The sequence below is a fragment of the Penicillium rubens genome, assembly GCF_028828025.1.
Source record: "Penicillium rubens strain IBT 27055 chromosome Unknown utg000003l_segment0_segment0, whole genome shotgun sequence".
NCBI classification, from domain to species: domain Eukaryota; kingdom Fungi; phylum Ascomycota; class Eurotiomycetes; order Eurotiales; family Aspergillaceae; genus Penicillium; species Penicillium rubens.
This window is the reverse complement of record NW_026890601.1, coordinates 7,020,807-7,046,835: the sequence shown is the minus strand read 5'-3', so window position 1 is coordinate 7,046,835 and position 26,029 is coordinate 7,020,807. Positions and strand designations below refer to the sequence as shown.

General features: G+C 50.5%; 11 protein-coding genes across 11 annotated transcripts; 6 read left to right on the top strand and 5 right to left on the bottom strand.

Annotated features, from left to right (window-relative positions):
- Window positions 1-1,029: 1,029 nt before the first annotated feature.
- Window positions 1,030-1,700, top strand: ltpA (tyrosine protein phosphatase LTP1; the record flags this gene model as incomplete). Its single annotated transcript, XM_061214552.1, has 2 exons — window positions 1,030-1,090; window positions 1,144-1,700. The coding sequence occupies 2 exons, from the start codon at window positions 1,030-1,032 to the stop codon at window positions 1,698-1,700; spliced, it is 618 nt and encodes a 205-aa protein (XP_061068983.1).
- Window positions 1,701-1,950: 250 nt separating this feature from the next.
- On the bottom strand, window positions 1,951-2,694 carry N7525_008936 (demethoxyubiquinone hydroxylase family protein; the record flags this gene model as incomplete). The annotated part of the gene is made up of 1 exon (XM_002562998.2): window positions 1,951-2,694. One exon carries the CDS (start codon window positions 2,692-2,694, stop codon window positions 1,951-1,953), a length of 744 nt encoding a protein of 247 aa, XP_002563044.2.
- Window positions 2,695-3,139: 445 nt separating this feature from the next.
- On the top strand, window positions 3,140-5,127 carry N7525_008935 (RNA polymerase-associated protein; the record flags this gene model as incomplete). Its single annotated transcript, XM_002562997.2, has 4 exons — window positions 3,140-3,348; window positions 3,409-4,157; window positions 4,208-4,347; window positions 4,396-5,127. The coding sequence occupies 4 exons, from the start codon at window positions 3,140-3,142 to the stop codon at window positions 5,125-5,127; spliced, it is 1,830 nt and encodes a 609-aa protein (XP_002563043.1).
- An 802-nt stretch (window positions 5,128-5,929) lies between these two features.
- On the top strand, window positions 5,930-9,919 carry N7525_008934 (uncharacterized protein; the record flags this gene model as incomplete). Its single annotated transcript, XM_002562996.1, has 2 exons — window positions 5,930-8,799; window positions 8,848-9,919. 2 exons carry the CDS (start codon window positions 5,930-5,932, stop codon window positions 9,917-9,919), a joined length of 3,942 nt encoding a protein of 1,313 aa, XP_002563042.1.
- A 483-nt stretch (window positions 9,920-10,402) lies between these two features.
- Window positions 10,403-11,538, bottom strand: N7525_008933 (3-hydroxyacyl-CoA dehydrogenase family protein; the record flags this gene model as incomplete). Its single annotated transcript, XM_061214551.1, has 6 exons — window positions 10,403-10,694; window positions 10,747-10,873; window positions 10,931-10,951; window positions 11,001-11,166; window positions 11,220-11,405; window positions 11,461-11,538. 6 exons carry the CDS (start codon window positions 11,536-11,538, stop codon window positions 10,403-10,405), a joined length of 870 nt encoding a protein of 289 aa, XP_061068982.1.
- A 1,139-nt stretch (window positions 11,539-12,677) lies between these two features.
- On the bottom strand, window positions 12,678-13,655 carry N7525_008932 (uncharacterized protein; the record flags this gene model as incomplete). The annotated part of the gene is made up of 1 exon (XM_002562994.2): window positions 12,678-13,655. One exon carries the CDS (start codon window positions 13,653-13,655, stop codon window positions 12,678-12,680), a length of 978 nt encoding a protein of 325 aa, XP_002563040.2.
- Window positions 13,656-15,672: 2,017 nt separating this feature from the next.
- N7525_008931 (putative cellobiose dehydrogenase) lies at window positions 15,673-17,362 on the top strand (the record flags this gene model as incomplete). Its single annotated transcript, XM_002562993.2, has 2 exons — window positions 15,673-17,202; window positions 17,258-17,362. 2 exons carry the CDS (start codon window positions 15,673-15,675, stop codon window positions 17,360-17,362), a joined length of 1,635 nt encoding a protein of 544 aa, XP_002563039.2.
- A 1,684-nt stretch (window positions 17,363-19,046) lies between these two features.
- N7525_008930 (uncharacterized protein) lies at window positions 19,047-20,075 on the top strand (the record flags this gene model as incomplete). Its single annotated transcript, XM_002562991.2, has 1 exon — window positions 19,047-20,075. The coding sequence occupies one exon, from the start codon at window positions 19,047-19,049 to the stop codon at window positions 20,073-20,075; it is 1,029 nt and encodes a 342-aa protein (XP_002563037.2).
- Window positions 20,076-20,364: 289 nt separating this feature from the next.
- Window positions 20,365-22,041, bottom strand: N7525_008929 (uncharacterized protein; the record flags this gene model as incomplete). Its single annotated transcript, XM_061214550.1, has 1 exon — window positions 20,365-22,041. One exon carries the CDS (start codon window positions 22,039-22,041, stop codon window positions 20,365-20,367), a length of 1,677 nt encoding a protein of 558 aa, XP_061068981.1.
- A 1,055-nt stretch (window positions 22,042-23,096) lies between these two features.
- N7525_008928 (uncharacterized protein) lies at window positions 23,097-23,641 on the bottom strand (the record flags this gene model as incomplete). Its single annotated transcript, XM_061214549.1, has 2 exons — window positions 23,097-23,408; window positions 23,456-23,641. 2 exons carry the CDS (start codon window positions 23,639-23,641, stop codon window positions 23,097-23,099), a joined length of 498 nt encoding a protein of 165 aa, XP_061068980.1.
- An 884-nt stretch (window positions 23,642-24,525) lies between these two features.
- N7525_008927 (uncharacterized protein) lies at window positions 24,526-24,867 on the top strand (the record flags this gene model as incomplete). The annotated part of the gene is made up of 2 exons (XM_061214548.1): window positions 24,526-24,724; window positions 24,773-24,867. The coding sequence occupies 2 exons, from the start codon at window positions 24,526-24,528 to the stop codon at window positions 24,865-24,867; spliced, it is 294 nt and encodes a 97-aa protein (XP_061068979.1).
- Between the last annotated feature and the right edge of the window lie 1,162 nt (window positions 24,868-26,029).

Genomic DNA, 26,029 nt, shown 5'->3' with positions numbered 1-26,029 from the left:
GCGAAATTATTCCGCCCCAAGTTGTAGCAGGGGGTAGTTGGAGATTGCGCCAGGAGCGCCGGGTGGAATATTAAGCGTCAGCGGGAGCGATCACTAGTTCGACTGACGATTCTCGGCGTTTCAGATATGAAGGAGGATCGCAAGCGAAATTTGATACAAGGCGAAAGAGTATATGGGATTATGGATTGTCACACAACGAGGTGAAGAAGAACAGCAATCAAAAAAATGTGGAATCAAACTTGAGCCCCCTCTGTTTACGACGCCTTTCCCAGCAACGATGACGGTATGGGGCGAATCAGAAGTGTCTGTGCAGCTCCGCACTGCCTTGTGGGGTTACTGGATATCTTCCGCTGATTAGGCCGTTGTATAGAAGATGCAGGGGAACAATAGAAAAAAGAGAAAGATTCTTCAGTTCGGAGTAAAAAGTCTCCAATGATATTTCAGTAACCACAGAACCCTGGAAGTCCTGAAACCATTGAGCCGTGGGTTGAAGGGAGAAACTCCACTTGTTGGAGTGCGTTGATCTGTTACTGGGCCAACGTGACTTGGGCACTCAGCCACATGGGCTTGTCATCTGTGGCTCAACCATCTTTTCCTTTTTTCTTTTTTTTTTTTTTTTTTTTTTTTCTCTCCATTTCTTTTTTTAGCATCTGAGGTCATTGAAGGTCACACTGTCTCTTACTAAAAAATAAAAAGCAGTTGCCTGTTCCTACTATAAGTGATCTACCCGCGGCTTCAATACCTGGATCTGCGCATTGATCTGCACCTCTTTTAGTTCTTTGCTATGTTCCTGCTTTCTCTCGGATGTACGACATATGTAGCGACGTACCCGTAACTAATGCAAGTCGACATTGAAGATATCTATTCAGGGCGGGTGGAGACCCCAACTTAGGGCCTATCGATAAACCCCGCCTTGCACCCTCAAACCCAACCCAGGCTTTTCCTTGTATACTTTTTCACTTACATCCTAGCTCTGCATATCCTGAACACTCAAAAACACCAAGATTCCTTGGTGTTCCCTACCCCACCATGACTTCCAACACGAATGAGCACCCCACCAGCGTGCTATTTGTCTGCCTGGGAAACATCTGTTCGTCATCATGCTTAGTTCTCCCCGCCATTACGGATACTAATCCTATCTAGGTCGTTCCCCGATGGCCGAAGGAGTGTTCCGCAACCTCGCCGCTACCCACCCCTCCATCGGTGAGATCGACTCCGCTGGCACAGCCGCCTACCACAGCCTCGAACCGCCCGACTCCCGCACCATGTCCACCCTCCGCCGCCACAAAATCACTGGCTATGACCACGCTGCTCGCAAAGTGACAAGGGAAGACTTCCTCACCTTCGACTACCTGCTCGCTATGGATAAATCCAATCTCCGCGACCTGGAGGATGTGCGCGACTCGGTCATTGCGACGCTGAAGAGGAAGACCGACACCAAGCCAAGCTCGAAGAGTACGCGGTCGCACGTAGATGCTGCGATCGGTGCATACGGGGCTGAGGCGAAGGTTGCTGAGGTGCGCTTGTTTGGCGATTTCGGTAAGGGTGGAAAACTGCACGAGCGCGTCGGCGGCGGTGAGGTGGTGAAGGATCCTTACTATGGCGGTGCCAATGGCTTCGAGGAGGTCTACCAGCAGGTCACGAGATTCTCCCAAAACTTCATGGAATACTTGGAGCAAAACCGCAGCGACTCTGAGTGAGCAGTGCTGCCACACACCGGGATAAGAGTCAGAGACCATGAGCCTAGAGAGGGCGGTTGTTTTATTGATACCCTGTGGGAGCTATAGATTGGATCGGGCACATAACTCCAAAATTAGAATATACAATGTTAAAACATAGCTAGCAATGTCGACATGGGTAGTCGGTATAGTACATGGAGTCCCTGGATGGGAACGGAATATATAAATGGCGGCGCAGACCCGGCACATGCGTTCCCACCAAATTGCCAAATCAGACTTTTTCACTGATCTTGATAGCAGCCCTGCATCCAAAACGAATGACATCCACGAGTGGATCGTAGGGCTTCGCCTCCTTTGAGTCGTTGGCTACGGCATGGTCGAGATGTTCTAATTCCTCGTCGCGAATTCTCCGGAATGTGGCCAACATTTCTTTGAGTTCCTCGTCCAGCTCCTCCCCCCGTCTCTCGGCATCTGCCTCCCAAGACAGAATCTCTCTTACTTGATCGTTGTAGTGTGATCCAATTTCCGTCTCCACGGCTTCGGTGCACGCCATTGCAGCTTCGCGACCCAGTGCCGCAGTCGACCAACCCAAAAAGGTGGCAGCTACCTCCCATGCCGGAGACATGGCGGTCGGTCGAATCTGATGCTTGGCGATGAGGTGATTGAAGGTCTTGAGGTGCCCAGCTTCCTGGTCGTACATGTGTTTCATCAAGGGTCGGAGGTGGGGATATGATCGGACGATCTGAGGCGTTTGGGCTTTGTAGATCAGCGTCGCGGCAATTTCACCAGCTTGATTCACTCGCAAAGCGCTGTCCATGAATTCCCGTTGCTCTTTGCTGAGAACATATAGAGGTTTGGAGCCACCGGCAGTTCCGGCGGTTGTTGAAGCCTGCCGACATTGGCCATGCTTAAATGTTGACGGAGCGAGGAAATCGAGAAAAATAGGTGTTGCTGCTGGAGCAGAATGACGGCAATGTGTCAAGGCGCATCTGCGCAGAATAGGTGAAGACAACATCGAGAAATTAACTTGGACTACAAATGAAGCCAATTCAAGGGACAAAGCTCAGAGGTCGCGTATTGGTCGCTTAGACCGCCTTTGCGCTGCCGCGCGCTTACTATCGGCTTGGCATTGAACGTCATGAAAGTTGACGGCTAAGGCCAACTTGCGACGACCATCTTCACGTTTTTTACGATACCCTCCATTACCTCCTCTCTTCGTTCCGTGTATAGAGTGTTTGTTGGACTTGGGGCATTACTTCATTCAGCACAGACGTTTTTGGCCACTTTTTGCAAGTCTTGCCTACTTCTCCATTTTTGGAATAACTCCTGTAAAGGAGAGAAGAAGTCCATAGGAGCGTGAATACTTCTATTGTTCTAGGGCTGTTGAATGCCTATATATCAATAGGCTGTCTGCTTATTGAGTTCTATTGACGGTATAACTGTATTGAGAGATATTCACAATGGCGGACGATTTGGATGCTGAGCTGCTCGCTTTGGCGGGTGACTCTGAGGAGGAAACTTCACCACCCCCCAAATCACCAGCACACTCTTCCTCTTCACACGTCCAAGAGCGAGATACCTCACCTGCACCCATGGGTCGCAAAGGAACTGCCAAACCGGTCAGCCGCCGATCCCGCAAGCCTGTGAAAGATGAATCGGAGGGTGAAATGTGAGGACTGCCCCTCTATTCTGATAGCGAGGAGCCTTACTGACCTGGCAATCTATACAGCTCTGACGATGGCTCTCGTCACTCACTTCAGTCTGCCCCCATGTCCGAGTCCGAGTCAGAGGCCGACAACTCCGACGACAATGACGAGGATCGCCCCATTTTCCCATACGAGAAATTATACTACTCGGCCCAGGACAAAAAGGACATTATGGCTATGCCTGAGATCCAGCGCGAGGAAACCCTGTCCGAACGTGCCCAGCAAGTCGATCGCCACAACCAGGATCTAGCTCTGCGTCGCCTTCTAGCATCTCGATCGCGCGAGGAAGCGCGCGCGGCCAAGAAAGCCAAGCGAAAGGCAGGGTCCGCCGGCTTGGATGATAACCAGCGCAAGAGCTCGCGCCAGAAGACCACTCTTGGTGGCCGCAAAGTCGGAGAAACGTCCGGAGCCATCGAAGCCTACAAGCGCCAGCGCGAGCAAAAGGGCAAGCGGGATGAACTCCGTCGCCGAGACCCTACAAAATCGCGTCGGCGTTCGCGCTCCGTGGGATCAGATATTTCTGAGGAAGATGCTGATGCTGAGAGTGATCTTGAATTGGATGACCGTGTTGGCCGTGCTCCTTCCATTCCCAAGGATGACCCACCCGCCGAGCTTCGTGAAATTCGCCGCGCTCAAATTGGACGTAATAACTTTGCCAAAGTCTGCTTCTACCCCGGATTCGAGAATGCTATGATTGGCTGCTACGCTCGGCTGAGTATTGGCCCGCACCCCGAAACTGGCCAGAATGAATATCGCCTAGGTTTGATTACTGGTAAGGAATTATGCCGCCTTTCTCATTTACGCGCACTGACGTTTCTCTAGGAATTTCTCAGGGCAAGCCATACGCCTTGGAGGGCGAAAACGGTCGCTCATTTGTCACGGATCAGTATGTCAAGTTGGCACATGGAAAGGCTGTCAGAGACTTCCCGTTCGTCACTTTCTCGAACTCTCCACTTACTGAGGTTTGTTCCTTCTCCTTGGATCTTGGGACACAACTAACAGTCGACTAGGCCGAGTACCGCCGTTATGTTCAGACCCTCGCTGTTGAGGATTGCAAGATGGCTACAAAGAGCAAGGTTGAATCGAAGGTCGCCGATATTAACCGTCTTCTCAACCACACATTCACTCGGGAGGAGTTGAACGAGAAGCTCCGTCGCCAGGGTGCTTTCGACGAGAAGAAGAACGTGCTTAATCGCCTAGAACTCGAAAGAAATCTGGAATTCGCCAAGGTCAACGGAAATGTTGAGGAGGCCGAGAAGATCGAGGCGGAACTGCAGAAACTGGCTACTCCGGCCCTGTCCTGGGGAACAAGCCTCGTCAAGAAAGAGGCCGACAAGGGTCTATCGGAAGCCGAACGAGTCCACCAGATCAACCTTCGCAACCAAAAGCTTAATATCGAGAACGGTCGCCGTGCCCAGCTCGAGGAGAGAAAGGCCGCTAAGAAGGCAGCCCAAGCTGTGGCACGCGGAGAGGCTGCCCCAAATCCCTTCATGCGTGTGCGAACAGTGGCCAAAACTCACCACGATGTCAACGGAGTACACAAAGCCGCTGCTGCCGAGGCCGCTTCTGTGGACAGCCAGAAAGATACCCCTGCGAAATCCGATGGCAGTCCCGCACAAAAGGCAACTCCGGGCTCTCGCGTCACTCCAAAGAAGCCCAAGAATGGCTTCATGATAAGTTATCGCAATACTGACGATGAGAACATTGCGGCCCTGGATATGGACATCGACATCGAGATTTAGTCTCATTTAATAATGTTCTTTTTTCCCTACGCTTCAGTCCAGTGGTTCGGTTCGATGAACCGATTTACTACCTGTGAGGAAGTTCTTTGATTCTGAGATTCCACGATTCCCCGAACAAGTTACATTTCTCAAGGAACCGTTGTGGTGGTTGGCTCAAGGCTTGCCCGCATTGTGATTGTATCTTTTGCTTCTGTTTTTTTCCTAGGCGATATTTGAGGAGTCCGTGGGTGATCTGGCGTTTGTTCAGAAAATAGCATCAAGCTCGTATTATGAAATTCCCGGAATGCAGCATGAGCAATACTCCGATGTTAGCACCGCAGCATTTATCTATCGGAAGAGATATTTCCAAAATAATCATACAAACCCCACAAAAAAAGATTAAAAAGAGAAAATATACTTGCTATTACAATATGCCTCTGTATATGTAGACAGGGTGATGACCTGGTCACCACGCCCGTGGTTTCCAAACCAGATTTATATGGTATGGGACTTGGATTCAATAACTGCTATGTTTCGATTAGTCCGTTATAACGCCGGTTTACTGGACTTATCTCTAGAGTTGCCTGTAACAATAAAGCCAATTAAAGTCCTGAGAGAAATCAAGTGATAAGATAAGGTCACGTGTATGGCCTAGCAACGCGAGGAACGCGCATCGCGTTCAGACTATGCGCCCTTGAACCCGGCGTTCACTCCACCTTCTTCAGGACTTTGAAAGTCTCAAAGCTCGCCTGCAGGTACTGACTGATATCGTCATGAGAATTACTTCCTAAAATCCACCATAAGTCACCATAATAGTCACGACATGTCCTCACCATCCACACCGCGATCGACGCGTTCCGCGTCGCCTGCGGGCGATTCGCCGAACATTATTACGCCCGGCCAGAAGATCAAATCCATGATGGCGCAATTCGACAGCGATTCGGAGGATGACGCTCAAATTGCCAAGTCAACAGCTGCTGTCTCGAAGCTTGATCTAGGGCGTGGTGGAGTGCCGGCTGCTGATGCACGCGAGAATCGCCCATTGCACGACTCAGAAGACAACTCAGACAGCGCAGATGAAGTTTTCCGACCAAAGGGCCGTATGGCTGCACGTTTACAGGGTAATTCTAGACCAGTCGAACCTGAGGATGAAAAGTCAGCATTTTCCCGCGTGTCAAAGGCCTTCCGATCAGAAAAAGAACAGGGCGAGAAACCCCAGCGGACAGAATCACAGCCCACACCCATTGGTGAATCTAGCGATGACGACGATCTACCTACGGCTGGCCCGAGGAGAAAGCATAAGTCCACAACCAACTCCCCAAACTCCAACAACAGAACAAGCCAAACCCCTCCCCGTTCAAGGGCCGACTCTCCTCTCTTTGTATCCTCTCCGGGCGAACCGCACGACGACCCAAACGCCGAAGACACCGAACATGCCGCCGAAACGAAGCCCAAAGGAAACGCCCGTTTCCTGTCTCTTGTCGCTCAAAAACGTAAGGAACGCGAGGAGCGAGAGAAAGCCGAGGCCGAAAGGAAGAAGGCCATCCGAAGGGTCCAAATGGAGCAACTCAGCTCGCAGGTAAACTCGGGCGAGGAAAGCGGTGCTGATGATCCGAGTACTGCAAGCAAGCTCTCCCAAAAGGCTCGTCAGCCCCGGAAAGCCAGCAAGAAAGCACTGGATGAGATGAGGCAGGAGACTCAGCGAATGAGCCGTAACATGCAGCTAGCTCACCAGGCCAAGACAAAAAAGAAGATCACCAAGGAAAGCCTATTCGCCAAATTTAACTTCATGCAACCTGATCCCCCGGTCGAGCAGCTCGCGGCAAATTCATCGTCAGCGGTCGGATCGCAAAACTCCTCTGATGGAGAACGCGCCAAAACCAAAGATACTCCGCATACCTCTCCGGTTCTCGGCCATTTGGATCCCAGCAAGGCGAGCGCAGATTTCGAGAATGCCCAAGTTCAAGCAGCTGATGTGGATATGGATGCGGACACTGAAGATTTGCCTGCCCCGAAAGACCTACTGGCGCCAAACCAGCATCCTGCATTGTCCAAGGACACTGCAGTCCAAGATGTCTCGCTCTCTATACCTGAGCCCAAATCCGAAGATGGCAAATCGAAGAGAGTCTCACGCCCGCTGACACAACCACCTATCCGCGTGCTGCTTTCCAGGCAAGACGTTGCTGCACATCAGAAGGACTCTGACGATTCCGATAGCGATCTTGAGGTGGTAACATCCCCTGGCAAGTGCCGTCGTATTGCAGCGTTCGAAAATCTGCCTACGAGACAGTCGCATGAAGACCCCTCTATGACCAAGCTCAAGGCATTGGCACATCTGACATCTCCTACCCGGAAAATGGCTTCCATGAACTCCGCTGAGCTTTCCGCAAATCTATTATGGCGGGCCCGGCAGCAAGCGGCCAAGGAGCGCCGGGAGCGGATTGAAGAGCTCAGGGCTAAGGGAGTCGTCATTGAAACAGCTGAGGAGCGTGCAGCGATGGAGGATGACATGGAAAATCTTGTTGACAAAGCACGCAAAGAGGCAGACGAAATTCGCCGGCTGGAGAAAGCTGCTGGAAAGAAGGCCAACGGTGACGATGACGAAGAAGAGGATGATGATTACGAGCTCTCCGGCTCTGATCAGGAGCGCGACGCTGAAGTAGATGACGAAGAAGACGAAGAAGAAGAACACGAGCGCGTCAACGGCGGCGGGGATTTCGTTGAGCATGAGGCTGATGAAGACGATGATTCGGCTGACGACGAGAGCGAGGCCGAGGCCGCCCCCTCAGATGCAGAGAACGAGGTGCCTGCTCCGAGACGGAGGCGACGAACTCGAGTGGTTAGCGATAACGAAGACGAAGACCAACCACAACCACCTTCAACGCCTGTGAGAGCCTCGAGTCATGCCCCGCAGTCCGCCGAACGACCAAACTTCCTTGGCATGGGAACATCAGGCGATACGTCCCTAGGTCTTACCCAGGCATTTGCCTCCACGTTGGATGGCAATGGTGCTGGCACCCAAGCGGAATCTGCCACTATGCCATTCTCTCTCCCAGACCCTGGTCAGCCTGTTCCTCAACTCCGAAAAGAAGAATCTGAGGTCCTTGTCCCAGACAGCCAGCCCCAGCCCCAGGACAAAGACTTTATGGAGGGCTACGCGCAAAGTGTGACCAGAGTATCAGAGTCGCCTGCGCCATATGCGTTCTCGGAGTTTTCCCAATCCCAGCTGCCCGACCCTACCCAGGATGAGGGCTTTGTATTCTCACCATTCGACCCCGCAAAAAGATTCAGGGGTACCCCGCCCATGTCTACCGTCGACACAGTCCTTGTGGGTCAAACCCAGTCGCCCATTGCTGACCGCAAGCGCAAAATGTTGCGGCGAGGACGTGCAACTGAACTTCCTCAAGTCGACGAGAATGATGATGAGGGTGGCTTTGAGATCAGCGCCAATGCCTTCGATGTCATGAAGAAGGATAAGGCTCTAAAGAAGAAGCCTGCTCCGCAGTACAACAAGAATAACAGCAAGGCGAAAGAAATTGTCGACGAGGCCGCCGAAGAATCCGAAGATGAATATGCAGGCCTTGGGGGTAACAGTGACGAGAGCGACGGTGAAGAAAATGCCATTGATCGCCAAATGATCAATGATAACAGTGGCGAGGTGGTTGATGAGAAGCAACTTGCCGCACTCAACGCGTATGTTAAGAGTTTTGGTACAACAAGAATATGCTAACATTCTTACAGGGTTCACGATCGCAACCGCGACGAAAAAGATGTCGCCAAGCTGATGAGAGATATCACCACTGGAGCCCTACGTCGTCGCAAGAATGCGGATGATGACTTTGACCTCGACGACTCGGACGATGAGCACCTAGCACGTCGCCGTGAGAAGCAACGCGAGTTCGCAAAGATGCGCCGCGCTCTCCTTGCAGACGAGAAAATCGGCGAGATTGCCGAGAATCCCAAGAAGGCCGCATTCTTCAAGGCCGTTGAGGATCGCGAAGTTGATGATGACTTCAATATCGACTTCTTGGAGGAAGAAGACCACGGCTCTCAGGGAGAAGCATCGCAGGACGCTGCTTCGGGAGAACAGTCGAATGATACAGCGAGCGATGGCCAGAACCGCAAGCGTCCTCTCGAACCATCAGCTGAAGATGCAACTAACCGTCCGCCGCCTCGCCTTCGTCGCACCACCGCTAGCGCAATGTCGAAGAAACCAGCTACGATAGCAGAGATTCGCGAAACGTTGTCCTTCCTCACTGAAACCCCCGAATACGACTCATTCCAGGAAGACGCTTCTCTCGATGAGGTAGAACACGACCAAGAAGACGAAGGCACCCCCGGCGCAGAAGTCCAAGGTCATGAAGATCAGCCCCACTCAGACAATACCTTCGCCAAACCCAGCCACCCACGCCGCACGCGCGGAGTCGTGGTCGACCGCCTTGCCCTCCTCCGACAAGCATCCTCCAACTCCGCCACAGGCACGAACTCCGGCTCTGCCAACTCCAAGCTTGCATTCCACAGCGGCAGCGGTGGAGAGGGTCCTATTGGATTCCGCCCTCCTCAACTTCTGCGTCGTGTTACGACTGGCTCCTCATCTTCCAGTAGCTCGAGCGCCTCCAACCGTGTCTCCAAGGCTGCAGCTTCGGGTCCCAAGAAGGGCGGCGCTGTCAACTCTTATACAGCTGCGCGTGAACGGGAGCGTGAGAAGGAGCTCCGTATCAAACAGCGCAGTGGGGGATCCAACATTGCCAAGTTGCTGGGTAAGCATACTGGTGGTGGTTTGGGTGCGTTGGATAAGGGCCAATGGGACTGAGTGGATGTCCCGATTAATTGTGATGTCTTCCTTTCTGCGTGGGCGCGGTGTTGCCTTTTTATGCTATGCTATGATGGAATGGGGTTGGTTTCTCGGAGTTAAGGTCACACATGGATTTCGGGCATTAGGCGTATTGTTCATGATGGTCCGCTACATATTCAATCAAACATTTAGACTGCACATTTCTCTATCGAATTTTGCAATTGCCAACATTTGAGTGATCTTATTTTCCTTGCTCCACAACGATGCAAGCTACAATGGGTCCTCGGTTCCACATACAAAAAAAGTCCAAAAAGATAAGTGCATCATCCGTGAATCGAACACGGGCCTCGTCGATGGCAACGACGAATTCTACCACTAGACCAATGATGCTGGAGGACCAGGCGAACCAGAGAGCTGATTCGTTGGCGATGTGAAGGAGTCCCCTATTAAGTCAATGAGCCTCGGGTTGCAAAATGTAATCAAATATGAACTATGGAAAAATCATTTCTTCTGATCTTCATAGTCGTAGAATCCTCGGCCATTCTTGACACCTAGACTTCCACCTTGAATCATTCCTCGAAGGTAGTCCCGCGGCTCAGTAGGAATACCACTCCGAGATTCGGCGTAGTGATTCTCAATATCCAACACAACATCCAAGCCGACAACATCCATCTGCTCACATGGGCCCTTAGGCGTCTTTAGGACGTCTTTGAAAATGGCATCAATTTTCTTGGGTGTGGCAACACCTTCAGACAATGTGAGAAGAGTCTCGCGCTTGATAGCAGCCCAGATTCTTGAATATTGTTAAGCCTGATCGTACAGTAACGGAGAGGAGAGGAATTCACCTGTTGTATATGTAGCCGATAGAGTTTTCTCTGACGTGGAAAGGTGAGAATCCATGTTCTTTACATTGTTCCAGGACCAGGGCAATCAGCTTAGGATCGCTATCCTTGTGGCCCATGATTTCAATTGCTGACTTCCAAGTTAGCAAGTCGAACAGGAAACGCTATAATGTGGAATAGACCTTACCGGACGTCTCTGGTGGCCAATCTGACAGAGAATTAGCGAAGTATCCTATCTGGATTGGATAGTCACCTACAGCAGTGCGCGCTCATAACTCTTTTGTTGCTTTTCAAGCTCATGTTCTCGAGAATCTCAAAGATTCCGTAGCTACTCGAGTTCGAAGCAATGATTGTGCTTTCAGGTGCAAGCTCATCAAGTTCAGTGATCACTTTTCGCTTTAGCTTCAGGTTCTCCGGCACACACTGTTTAGGTCGCGTTAATCAATTGGTCCTATCGGTGAAGAGTTAAGTCGTACCTCGACAACAAGCCATGAATCCTTCAGTGTGGACTGCAAAGAGGCGGGCTGGGAAGTCTCGATCCTCCCCCAGTCTCCTTCATGGTCTGTAGCATCCGCGCGAAGTTGCTCCACGTACTTCAGACCATCTTCGAGCTGTTGCTCTTGGAGATCTACCAGACGGACGGTGCCGCCTCGGCTTGACCACTTCAACACGTTAACACGAAGATGGATGTCCATGGTCTCGAGTATGAGCGCTTACCATGTGCGCAAGACGTCTGCCTTGAGTACCAGCTCCAATGATTACAACTGACCCCTGTGGCTTTTGGACACCTTCCATCTTCAATGTCGAAGCAGTGTGGGACTTCCGCGGTGACTTTTAAGATTAAGATCGTGGTAGATTAGGTGGCAATTGACAGCATGCGTGAACGTGTCAGGAAGATCTCACGGAGAGGGTCGATGTCACAATAAAAGTTCGGAGCTTTTTGCGCAGTTCGATCCCACGCCTGAACGTTGGGGTTATGCGGGGTGTACGGGGCATAGCACATCGACATGTGATTGGTCGATTATATTCGGTCCTGAGGTATTCCCGAGGTCAACTTGATGGGCTATTTCCGGTTTGATCGTCACATTTTAGAAATAATTTGGTTGTTAGTAGTGGCACATTGAAAGAGAATATATAATCCTGTCTTCAATGGAGACCCCGGGAACGAAGAAGCCTTCTAAAAATCGGAAAAATCGCTAACTAAATACACAATCTTTTTGCGATTTGTACAAGCCCCCTCTTACTTGTCGGGGTCCACGAGATGCATGATTTCCCATTGCTATGTGCTCGCGATGAATGGGGTTGCGAGAGTTATTGACACCATTTAAAAACAAAGCCAAAGCTAGACAACCTATCTCGAGCGAGGTCTTTCAGACAGCTATTCCGTTCCCAGTTTTATTCAGGCTGCCAGGCCATCTAATAGACTAGATTCTGCTGGCACGTGTGAATACACCAAAGCAGTAAGAGACAGGTTCATCCAGCCGTATCGACAAGAACAAGCGATAAGGAAGCGTCTTCAGAAACCTGCAGATGTATGTGTATGGCCAATACCCGTTTGCGGCTTGGCCTCTAGGTTGCGTTTAGGCGCTGGTGGAAGAGAAAAAACCTCAGCGGAAAATGCCAGCAAAGTTCTGCAGGGACCAGATCAAAAGCTCGTTGCTACCAAGGGACCTTCGATAGCAGAGGAAGGTGATATGCGGTGTGTTGCAAGGAAGCGGTATGCTGAGACCTGGGCCTGAAGATGAATAGCGCAGACTCTTATCTCTCGAGAGTGTTGTATTTCGTCGTTGTGCCAGTTTAGGGCGTAGATAACATATGTTTCGTAGAGTCAAGGGAACTCCAAAGTCACCTTCTTAATTTGTGATTCGATATAGTTTGTCGATGATTGACGTAGACCACGTTCAACTGTATCTGCCGTCTGTTGAAACGTGCGTTTATGGGAAAAGGTCCAATTTATCAGCCAGCCCCAGAAGATCTGGGAATTGTTTCACTTCAAATTCCGCGGCACCATGAGAATCTCGAGGAAGCAAATAGCTCTCCCAGCCTGCATCGCTTGCACCCTGATAATCCTTCTTAAAATCGTCTCCCACGTGCACAGATTTAAACTTGGTTCTGCTGGTCAACCATGGCCGGGCAACCTTAAGAGCCTGCCGTCTCGCCACGTCAAAGATCAAGCGATGAGGTTTCTCTTCGCCCGCCTCATAACTAGTAATGACCATATCAATATCGAGGTCCAAGTTGCCGTCCGCATAATCTTTGCCATGTTCCCCTGCAACATCCTTTTTCATACCTCGTACCTCAAACCCGGGAAGATCCATGCTGGATTGATCCTGGTCGGCGCGCATATCACCAACAGTCAACCCCAACGACTTCAGTACGACAGGGACGCGGTCATCCGAATTGGACACAACTCCCACAATTATCCTATCAAACGACCACTTATTCGCGGACTTCAGTTTGTGCATTCGGCGGAAGAAGGGTAGCACATCGTCATAAAGCGCATACCCCTCGGCACCAGCGAACCGATCTAGTAGAGCTTCCACCATGCCGTCAGGAATATGCTCTTTGGGTGTTTCAGGACGCGTCTCCCCATTCTCTGTAGATAAAACACGCCCGAAACTCCCCCTAATCACCTCCTCCCACCACTGCCTCGGCCCCCCGTATTGGCCTCGGAGAACATCCGCACGGCCGTAATTTGGGTATTGACGCATCTGCGCACGAAATGTGTCCTTGAATGCGGTTGCGAGTTTGTCCGGGGTGACGGCTGTGCGCGATAATCCGAATTGATGCGCGGTCGCGGCATATTGCTCGGGGACGGGGAGACGCGGGTGGAAGAGGGTGCCGAACGCGTCGAAGGTGAGGAGAAGAGTGCGTGAAGATGCCGGTATAAGGCGGGCAGCTGGACTTGACATTTTGTACGTGGAGAAGAGTGTGGTTGATACAAGGGGTGTTGGAGATGTTGAGCGTCGCGGATTGCCCTATGCAACGCAACGGTTGGCCCCACTCTTTTGTTGACTCCCCTCATCTTCCCCATCTTTCTCCATATTCGAGACGGAAATTGCGAAACCGTCAACCTTCTATGCTTCAATGTTGTCGCCGTAAATCGCTAAATCTTGGATTATTTTGACCGCTTCTTATATTTTGGAACTGGTTATGTACCTGTGCAACTCAATACACAAGACAATGACCCCATCGCGCATGGCGTCAAGTGCTATCGTGCACTTTTAGTGTATAGCTCTGACTAGTTCTCTTGGTTCAATCGGTGAGATACAAGGCTTCACAATTGTCGAAATTCTTAATGGGGAAAGCCATAGTAAAAGACGTGTAAGAGGGAGCCCTGTATATAGACATTGGGCTTCAGATATATATATATTGTTGATTACAGAAAGAGCGTTCTGTATACCTAGCACGTATATGTGAGAACAAAAATAGCATACATATATGAAAAATACTATGAATATGAAGAATTCCAATTTTGTAGAGGGTAAAATGAATGTTTTGTCTATCTTCTTCATACATGGAAAGAAGCATCTATTTATGCTTCTTTTTCGTATACCTCCAACATGAGAGATCAGAAAGACTCGGTGAGAAAAGACAAAAAATGACAACGAGAAGAAAGCAGTCCTGATTGAAATTTTCGAAGCGCCGATGCAGTGAGATCATAGTCTGTATACTGAGGACAGTGTTGTTATGATCAAACTGCATACAGCAAAAGGATCTAGGCTCTTTCCGGTAGGAGCCTGAGTGCAGATCCTGCATGACTGCGATCTGCAATGTAAACCCGAACTAGGGTTAGCGTTGTTGTATGAAAGGGACCAGCATTAATGGAAATTAACTGGGGTTTCCAACATATATCGACAAAGATAGTGGATTCCGATATTCTATACGGAGTAGTTAAGAGCCCTTACACATAGTTCAAAGCTATATCTAAACAGATTATCAAGATTATAGTTAATTACTTATAACTCCTACATCATAGCCTTCCCACTGATGACATACTTTGTGATCACATTGGAATCACTACCTGCATTGTGAAAGCCACCCGATTATCTGTCAATTATTTGCCAATATTGTCGTGCGAAGGACTTTCTTCCAGAAGCCGATTCTGCAGACTCGAGTGGGTACCTTACGTGATTCTGCTTACTACATGCTTGGTAAGGACATTGGGGTTTTCACGATATCCACTATCCACTTGGCAGATGTTCCAGAACTCTGTTACTTACTGGATTCGAATGCCCAGGAATGCAGGAAGGGTGGCTTAGCGAAACTAAGAACTTAATAATCGCCTCTTCCGTATAATGCACGAATCAAAGTCCGAAAATATTTATCCCATAAAACTCGAAGTCGATTATTTCTACGTCAGCGGCAGCACTGGATGGTTGGGAAAACGCTCTCCCGGAAGGATGAACGGGGACCAACGCCATTTCGGTGTTGCTCCGAGAGGTGCCTAAAGACTAACGGTTGAAGTGGAGGCATGTTCATTTTGTTTGAGACTTCTCAAAACAGCTGCAATTTAAGGGTTTTAACATCCATGCCAACATGCCCATCAGGCGGACAACGAATGTATGTTGTCCTTTCAAGACATACTACCTGTATGTATGTCCATGATTGTATGCCAGATAAAAACCCTCAGACGGAAACTCAGATCAGAAAGTTCCCACGCTGCTTTAAGATAGAAAAGTTAAGTGCTCTTATCTGATCGCACTATACCTAATCGGTGCGATTTGACGAAATTAATCCCCGACGAGCCATGTTTCGCCATGTTTCGCCATGTCTCTCGCCAAGTCTTTAACAATTGATCCACTGGCGTGGTCTGGGTGGGTGCGACGGGCTTGTCGTGAAAACAGTTAAAATGGCCAACGCCCTTCCCTGACGAGATTTATAGACCGGGATTTCGTAGTGAGATCTTATTCCTTAGTAGACGTCAAAATGAGGATCTTCCAGGCCGGCCCTCTCGCCATTGCGCTCTCTGTTTTTACAGGGGCTGCCTCTGCTTCAGTCTTCCAGAACCACACCTATGATTATATTGTGGTCGGTGGTGGCCCTTCCGGTATCATCAGCGCCGAGAAGTTCGCCCAGGCCGGAAAGAAAGTTCTGCTCCTGGAGCGAGGTGTCGGACCAACCGTGGCCACCGGGAACAATGAGACCCTCACATGGGACCACTCACTGACTCCCATCGATCTTCCAGGACTGTCGGCCAACATCGGTGCGCTCGATGTCTGGAACCAGTACATGTGCACCGACACTGCCGGCAATGCTGCCTGTGTGCTCGGCGGTGGAGTAACAGTCAACTATATGGTCTTCGTTCACCCGCCAGCCCGTGACTTCGACGACAAATGGCCCGAGGGCTGGAAGTGGAAGGATGTCGAGTCGGCTGCAGACCGATTCTACAAGCGCAACCCCGGAACCACCCTGCCCTCCGCCGACGGCAAGCGATATGACCAGGGTCTGTATAATGTGCTATCCAAGTTCCTCAGTGGTCTTGGTTGGAAGTCGGTGGATATGATCGCCGAGCCCAATGAGAAGCACCAGATCTACAGCTACCCGTCCTGGAACGTGCAGGACCAGATGCGTGCTGGCCCTGTTCGCACCTATCTCCCCGCTGCTGCCAAGCTGGACAACTTCCACCTTGCTCTCCGAACCAAAGTGATTCGCTTGGTCCGTTCCGGTAGTCAGGTCACTGGTGTCGAGGTTCAGACTCCCTCGGGCCGCTCCCAGATCATCACGGTTGCTCCGCACGGTCGCGTGGTGCTCGCTGCGGGCGCTCTGTCAACCCCGCGTCTGTTGTGGAACTCTGGTATTGGCGGCAAGGCCCAGATCGAGACTGCGAAGAAGAGCGGAGTTGCCGTGCCTCCCAAGGCTCAGTGGATTGACCTGCCTGTCGGTGTCGGTCTCAAGGACCACCCCATTTTCCCGATCACCTTCAACACCAACGCATCATTTGGACTTGTCGACTACGAAGGTGTACTCAATGGAACCGACTCTCGCGATATCTCCCTCTACCGCAAGCACAGCGGTGTCCTGACCCAGGGCAAGCACCGCTTGATCTTCTTCACGTCGGAGGAGATTGATGGCCACACCCAGTACTACCAGGGCTCGTGCGCGCCTACTGACGAGGGCGTGGTAACCATGACCACGTACATGACTCACGGCCTCACCTCATCCGGTGTCCTGGGACTTGATGCCAGCGGAAACACTGTCATTGAGAAGTCGCCCTACCTCCAGACTGCTGCTGACCGGAAGGCCGCCCGCACCTTTATCCAGAAGATGGTCAAGGACATCACCGCCCCCTCCACTGGCTTTGAGCTTGAGACTCACACCAATGTTTCGGCCATCTTGAAAGCCCAAACCCCTGGTACGCACTACGTCAGCAGTGCGAAGATGGGTACCGATGATGGCCGTAAGAACGGCACTTCCGTTGTCGATACTAATGCTAAGGTCTACGGAGTGGATAACCTGGTATGTGACCCAGAATAGTTCGTTTCAGGAGACGATGCTAACCCCTTTTTTTCAGTTCATTGTTGATGCCAGTATCCATCCTGACCTCCCGACCGGCAACATTCAAACCGCCGTCATGGTGGTGGCTGAAGCTGCAGCAGTTAAGATTTTGTCGAACTAAGTTGTTAGTCATTACTGAGGAAATCTATGGTGAATCCACACAGTGAATATCTGCAACCTCATCGCACCTTTATATACGGAAGACCAGGATAGAGTTATAAAGATGTCATCTCCAAATTGATACCACGTTTATAATATCCATATTCCCCACCTTCGAGAGGCGGAAGGGTTGAATTAGGTTTGTAGTCTATGTTTGAAGGCAACGTCAAGGACGATCTGCTCCACTGCTATTTGTTGTTGCCTCAATTATTTAGTATTGAGGAGCATTATACGGGATCTACAACATACGGAGTAACATCAAATAACATCAACAAAACATATCAAAACATAATACATGCTAACATTTACTACTCCGTAAATGTAAATAAATTACCAAGAGGTGTGAGCGTTTTAATAAGGTTACCCCTGAATTCCCCGGATCCATTGGAAAAGGTTAAGCCAAACTCAACGGCTTTTGACTTTGTCCCCTTTTTATTTAAATCATCGAATATTCAGATTTGCTGATTTGCTTTCAATTTGGACTGGAACTGCGACAGTACGGAGTACAGCAGAGTAGGGAGCAGTAAAATAGAAATATCTACAACATACATCGACGCCGGAGGAGTTTTGGTAGCCCCTGTCAATCCAATCCCCTAAAAGGTATCCCACTCATCCGATAAATAATGATATCATCACCACTCCCCCAATCCTCCATTTTTCCGGCAAACAAAGAACTCACCGCAATTAACGGGCGCCCAGGATCCACTGAACTATTTGACATTTTAACCCACTGGGGAGGGATAAAATTGCAATCAGCATTAATGTTGTCCACGTGGAGTTTAACCTCCTTGGTACAGTTTCTTTTGGCACATAAACTGCTGATCTCAAGCGACCTTAGCACAGAAGGCCACGAATCATTGACCATGCTGATCAGAAGGTTGGGACTAGTAGTGTCGATCCCGGCTTGACATCTTAAGGTTTGCTGCCGACGACGCTATCAATAACAAATGCCGCTGGACTTGGGCTCGGAGCCCCCATATTATCCTGGTGCTACGGGTGCGGTGTACTTTGAAGCCTGAACAGAATCTGTGGTAAATGAGGCCTCATAATGGGAATACTTCTTTTTAATCCCTGAACCAGGGGGTTTCCCGACTCAAAATTGGGTCGAATTGGACCAATAAAGATGGCGATGTCATCCGTATCTTGGACCCCCAAAGTTGGAGCGGGAGCTATCCTCCGGCTTTGTTTTGGAGCTCAGTCAATGATCTGCAAAATGGCTAATGAAGATGGGCATTTTATTAAGCTTAAAGCGGAACTAACATTATGTGCCGGACCCAATCTGGTGTGGCGGTTCTTTCATCAGCCACTCAGCGTAAAGCTTATGTCTTGGTAGATGAAACAGGAACGCTATTGTTCCATTTACCCCATCGGACTCATTTGCGAGAAGAGCGGCCCCTCTGTCGAGGCATTTGCTAGCTCAGGAGAACACCCAACGACGTCAACATAGGAGGGGCGGACTCGTATCAACGCTGATCCCCTACCAGCAGCTATCGTATATAACACGAGACGTCTTGCCATTATGTTTGAACTCCAAGAACTTTCTTCCTGTCATTCCTTACCAACAGTCATTCTTTGATCTCGGTTCATACCGTCCATTCATTTTACCAAACAAGTCTTTGAACTTATTCCACTCACTAAACGACAAGATGAAGTCTTTCGCCTTCTCCGCTGCCGTTCTGGCTTCAACTGCTATGGCCCTGCCCGCCAACCTCGCCAACCTTGTTAACAACATCCCTTCGGGCACCACCGATGCTCTGCCTTCCGGAGTTCCCTCTTGCTTGCCCTCCGGCGTCATCCCCTCGGGCATCCCTCTGCCCGTGGTCTCTATGATCCCCACCTGCCCCGGTGCCGCCGCATCCTCCGCCATGTCCGGCTTGCCCATTCCTACCGGTGCCGCCTCCGACTTGACCCAGGGCGCCGCTCCCAACCAGCTTCTCTCCACCCTGAACGGTGCCGGCCACGGCCAGGTTCTTTCCATCCTTAACCAGGCTGGAACCTCGAGCATCAAGATGACCGCTGAGTCCGAGCTGCAGAGCCTGATGAGCAAGCTGCCCGTCAGCGCCCTCCAGAAGCCCGTTGGCCAGGTCATCCAGACAGCCGACTCCGTTGATCAGCTCAACACCAGCGGCGGCTCCGGTCTCCACCAGGTCACCGCCGTCCTCGACAATGGCAACGCCGCCCTCATCCAGCTGACCAGCGAAGTTGTCAACCTCCTCGACAGCCTTGGTCTCGGCCAGGTCGGCGGCCTTATCGGCTCCATCGTTGGTGGCCTCGAGTCCGTCACCGGCTACATCAAGCGTGACACTCTCCAGAACGTTCTCTCCATCACTGATGTTAACGGCATTGCCGGTGGCAAGAACCTCCTCGCCCAGCTTGAGCCTAGTCTCCTCGGTGGTCTCCTCGGTGGTGGTCTTGACCTCTCCACTGTCCAGGGCCCCGTTGGCAACGTCGTCGCCATGGCCCCCTCCGTCTCCGAGCTGAAGTCCAAGATCCCCAACATCCCCGGTGCTGACTTCATCGCCGTCACCACTGAGGACAAGGCTTCCGTCCTTTTGGTCAAGGTTGAGAGCACTGTTCAGACTCTCCTGTCCTCTCTCGGCCTCGGCAGCGTCGGCACTACCGTCGGCTCCATTGTCTCCTCCGCCTCCTCCGCCAAGGGTGCTCTTCCCCTGTAGAGACTTTACCCTTGATGGGATCTGATCGTTCTCTTCTACCATTCACCAATTCCATATTTTATATAATGGGAATACGACCCCGTGGTTTGCTTTGGAACTAGCGCATGCAACAATGACGAACACTGGTCTCCCTTTTTACACTTCTTCAGCAGCATTACGTTCTGTATTGTATATACCCTTGATAAATGTTCTATATGTCTGAATTAAGCCAATTATGTCTAAGAGACTTCCGCTGTAGGGTATCCAAAACCTGAACCAAAACAATAGACAGGTGACCCGCATCAATCGCTCAGTTGCGCATCCCACCCCAGTAACTCTCTCCACCTTGGTCGTATGGATTCGATGCATCCTTGCACTGTGGACTATCATAGTCCTGGACCGTACCCATCGGCCAAATAGGGACAACACAAATCTCATTCGCCGCACAACCCCGGCACTCCTTCCAGGTCGCCCAATCAAGATACCCAACCAGATCCCAAATAACCCGAATCGCAGACGTAAGATCCCGCCCCTTGCCAGCCTCAACCAGAGACGAACAAATTCTGTGAGTAACACCATAAACGGCACGCGCCGCAATGCCCCCACTCTCGAAAGATGTCGACGGCAAGAACTGAGTTGCACAACGCTCAATCTCAGCGGCATCATCCCGCTCACTGTAGTCAATGAATGGAGACAGGACACGCTCAATCTCAGATTGCAGACGCTCAATTGAATCAATGCTACCGGAAACAAAGTACGACAGCTCCTTACTATACCGAATCACAATCATATCGGTGATCGCCTGCCAGTCCTCGCCGACTTCCGCGGGATGATGCGTCATGACTAAGTCCGTGACTTCGGCACGGATAGCAGCGCGCTCCTCAGCAGAGAGGGCAACAAGTCGGGGGAAGGTTGAATTATCTCGGAAGAGCTCTACGTCGTGGGAGAAAGCTGTGACGAAGTGGTTGAAGTCCAACGAGACACGATTTCCACCGATCCCGTTGTACCGCGCGGTAATTGCACGCATCCAGCGCGACGCGTCGGGCCCGTTTCCAGGTCCGCCATGGGGAGGCGCTCCAGGACCACCAGGGCCACCGGGCCCGTGTCTATTTCCATCATCACCTTGGCTTGGACCACGACCGTCATGGTGCTTGTCATCAGCCTCTTTACGAGGACCGTCCCGGTCGCCATGTTTACGGCTACCCCTAGGCCCACGGTGTTCCTCGGAGCTTCGCTTGACCTGCGTGATTCGCACGGGGATAAGATCGCGCTTGAAATCGCACAGGATAATCTCAAAGCCGGCTTCCATGCGCAGCACACCGTCAATGCGACCCTCCCATTCATTCTGAGCCATCTCGCAGGCTAGCCTGGCGCGTTCGTTCTCTTGTCCACCCGGACTCGAATGGCCGTCCAGCGAGCCGGCGAACAGAACTGCATCCTGGGAATCAAGCGTGCCCTTCGATGTCTTGGCAGCAGACATACCGTCGAGATATAGAAGGCGGAGATCCTTTGCTGCAGCATAGGTATGCAAATACCCGGCCTCGTTTTCATCGGATTCCTTCCGTGCGCGACGACCTGGCGGGCCATGGTGTTTCTCGTCTTTGTTATAATGATCCCGCTTCCGCAGTTCGCCATGGCCTCTAGCATGTCGCTCGGTATTGGGGTCGTCGGGCGGTAGGTGTGGCGGAGGGCCACGCCGCGGCCGGGCGAAGACCATGGCATGTTCGGGCTCAAACGCTAACCACTCGGTACCATTCACTGGACTGGCCTTGGATGTCCCGTGGTAGAATTGGGTACCGGTGGGAACGCCCGCGAGGAAGAACGACACTCCATTATGGTGTAGAGACGATCCCCACTGGCGCATTGAGTCTTGGATAACGTTGAAAATGTGATTTGCATTTTTGACCGGCTCGTTATCTACCGTAGTTGAGAGGGCGCATGATAAGCCTATAAACCCGAGTAATGGGAGGAGCGATGGCGGTCGCATTCTGGAGGAAGACCAGTGTGAGACCACACTGGTAAGAGAAGTAAGATGAAATGTACTATATCGGGAAATTTTTATCAGATTGCAGATCTGCCTGCATGAGCGGAAAAAGCACGGTTCATATATGATAAGGCTACAACATATTCGAAGGCCGCGTCATCAATTCGTGGCTATCCACTTCTGGTAGTTCGGCCCGACGCTAGGAGATAAGCTATGCCGGACGATTCGGGTCAGGCCAGGTTAGATGGCGTGGCGGTAAAAACAAGATACCTCCAGGGCTATCCTATCCAATATGTGTACTAATAATAGAATGATGCTATGTTACCTATAAGCTAAAGATGGAGGAAAGCGGCTGCGCTGCAGTTCAGTTTCAGGAAGCTCTCCTGCGGAGAAAGAGCCCCTCGAATTTCTCGCTTCTGTAAGGTATTCCGGCTTTCTGTAAGCCAACATAGGGAGGCCGGGATGCTCGTACCATTAAGGTTATGGCCTGTAGGAACGAACTTCATCACCTTAGACATTCAACTCCATTCTCATCCAACGGGCGAACCAGAGAAGGATATGCCACAACTAGGTTCTAAAATCCATTGTTTACTGGAGTTGGGCTATCTTGCCGGGTACGCTCTGTTGGTCTAAGAGCGAGACATAGTTATTGCGAGGCTAGTTATATGGCGGATAGGCGGTAATCAAGGGTGTCATTTAGATACCACTTCCTCATAGCACTTCTTTCCTGCAAGCAATTATTTGAGCCTCGAATAAACTGCATTGCCCCTAACGTTATCCGGGCCTAGGAATGAGTCCATGTATGTTCTGGCCTTGGCCTTCACGACGTTGCCATATCCCTGACCGGTACTACCGGTAGATCACAAGGCAGCTATCAGGTCGGGAGGCAAGGTTCCAGGATTGGTGCTCTTGTCGGAGCACTCGATGTGGTAGTTTCTCCTCCTTAGTCGTCATCCCGAATTTGTCGATCTCCTTGCCGAGTAAGGGGAGTGGCGAGAAGACAACGCGGGCCTTGGCCGGGTAGAGACAGATGCTATACTCCAACAGCGTAGCGAGCATTAAGCGTAGGCGGTCGATGTGGTTCTCGTAGCGAGCGTGTCGTCGACGTACGATCGGCACCATTTACGGAACTCGCGGAGGATGTCATCAATCTGTCGCTGGACATAGGCCATCGAGCTCTCGTTGCCCATGATCGCTATTTCGAGAAGCTCCTGTCCGCGAGGCATAATAGGAAAGCCGAAGGATTGGGCGAAGAGGGCCCAAGGTTGGCCGGTGATTGGGGGAGGGCGGTTAGGGTTTACGAGGGAATACTCTAATGGAAGGTCTCCCAAAGCGTCCTGATAGGCGCGGCCGTACGCAATCGAGGTTTCCTGTTATACTGTCAGTGAATAATCCACTCGATATATAATGTACTCACTCTGGTTCTCTCGGCATCGGTGATCTCCCATTCCTGGCGGTGGGAGCGAACAGCCCTTATGAAGTCCCGAATAAGGATCTTAAGCTTTGCAGCGACGGCGGAACGGAGATGTCGCGGCTTCTCTGGTCCATTATGGATCCAGAACCCGTTGGTGTAGTGCACCAGCGCAAAAATCTCGAACTGCATGTGGGCACAACCAAGGGGGACCTACTCGTGACGACGGACTGGAGTCCAATGTCATCGGGATGTACCATCCATTGGTAGAAAAATTTGCCGCGTCAATGATCGTGATAGAAGGTTTTCCCCTACACATTTGAACGATGTGGTCCTGGCATGGCATAGGGTAGTGGTCCGGCTCAAGAATTTTGTGAAGCGGGCGGCAGTCGACAACTGAAACAGACTCGTCAGCAGTAATTGCGATGTAAGCAGGTAAGGAATGTGAACGTGTTGTGTTGTGAATGGCACAGCGTAGAGATAGCGCGCCGGTTAATGATGCTCAGTGGGGGCGTCACCATCGATGGTTGCGGCGCTCACGGTCTTCGCGGGCAGCTCGGCGGCAATGGGCAGGGCTGCGGTGAAGGTGAAAGGATCTCACCGACTTGCGGAATAGCAACGGGTCTTCAGCGAAGGACATGAAAAGAGAAAAGGATGATGTGGTAAAACGTCCTCCAAGGAACACACCGAATTAGCTTGAAAACATCACAACTGTTACTATGACCCGTGAAAGCTTACTGGTGAATCAGTCGTGTAGAATTCGGCGTCGTGTAGTGGGAAAATATGGGGTGAGGCGTGTAGGTTGTTGAAGGTAAGAGGATGATGATGGAGGTCTTGAAATTGATGGAAATGGCAGAGGCAGCATGGGGAAAACAGGAGCCCAATGCTAACGAAGCAAGTAAACGAAAACTTGTCATGTGTGATTTGCACCAAACCTCCATATAAGCATCAAGTCAGAAAGATTGAGCAATTCACATATTGTCCCCTTCCCACATTCGTCGAGACTCTCATCATATCTCTTCAGGACTCGTGCTTGAATTCCTTAGGGAATCTGCCCCCGGCTAAGGCTTGTCGTCATGGCAGTCGGAATACGTGCTTTTGTGCGAGAACAACTGTCGGCTAATGCGGCGAGATTGGGCGATGAAGTCGTTGCTTGCCACGATTTGGCCGATCGTGAAGGCGCTCGAGGCGGCCTTCATGTTCGTGTCGTTCCTTTCCAGCCAGAATGCAGCAAGGCAGGCGAAAAGCTCTCTGCATCTTCCTGTTCCTCAACCTGTAGGAACACTAGTGGGTCATTTGCTAACTCCATTTCGCCTACCATAGACTCAGCAATTACACGAAAATGTGAAAGGCTGAGTTTCCATGGTCGGGCATTTACCATCGCCTCGAATGCCACGCGTATGGAATGTGCTGTATAACAGGAGTATAACGAAGCTATGCAGCTTTTTATGCTGGACATGGTACCATATCCATAATACCCAGGAAAATGGCAAGTGGAATATTATGTATTTATATAGGAAAGTTAGACTAGAACTTTGTAATTGTAGACTGAGCGATAACTGAAGGTAAAGTAAAGTCAGGTCGCACTAGTTGTGTGAAGTTCCTCTTATATAGGTGAGTACCAAACAAAGAACAAAGACTTTGACATGACAAGCAACAACGGGAATTAAATCTAGTTTGGAAATATAGAGACCTAGTATATCATTGATTCTGATATGCATCTGCACATAGTGAAAGCTCGTTTGCAGACATAACCAGATGAACATGTAGCTCCCGGGGTCAGTGCCATAGATGATTAATCCTTATTTGCGCTGATTCGATGTAGACCAAGACTTAAAATCTGCCCCGACAAATTAACCTCTGCTCTGATCACACATGCTATCCGGTCATGGACCGCCGGGCCTCTTATCAATTGTCAGAAAGAGAAGCTAGAGGTGGCAAGTACTGTCTGGATTGTCAATCTTTTTGGAAAAGCCGTATATAATTTGTCATGCTCACTAATAGTCATGCGGGTATTTGCATATGTAAGAAACCAGAAGAAAACCGAGAGAATATACGATGGGAGCTTAAAGTGAATTGCCCATGTACATATAGGGAAGGCAAATAGAGAGAAGGTAGAGGGACGAAAGTGAAATTTCTTTGATTTTACCTAATTAACCTAGCCATGTGTTTATGCCAGTGGACCATATATAGACTTGTTTGGGGGAACTGATGCTATACTGTAGTTTGCCTCAAATTCGAGATACTCCTTGCCCCAGGTTCTATCATTGTTGGTTAGGGCAAAACTATCACGTGACATGGACTAGGTGACTACCTTATAGGTAACTAGTTAGGTCTTGGTTAAATATAAGAGTCAGCTTGGTAGTATCTACGAATCCCACCTTTCGGCCTAGTTGGTAGATGGAGCATAAGCCATGTCTAGGAAGCCCATCAGGATCAGAGGCCTTTATATCATGGAGGATAGCAATCATAAGCAACAAAGGTCCGAAGGATCAAACGCTCATTTGTGATCACAAAGAATTGTTGATTGTCTTCTAACCTAGAACATGTGTGTAGTCTCCATTGAGTGCCTAACGCAGT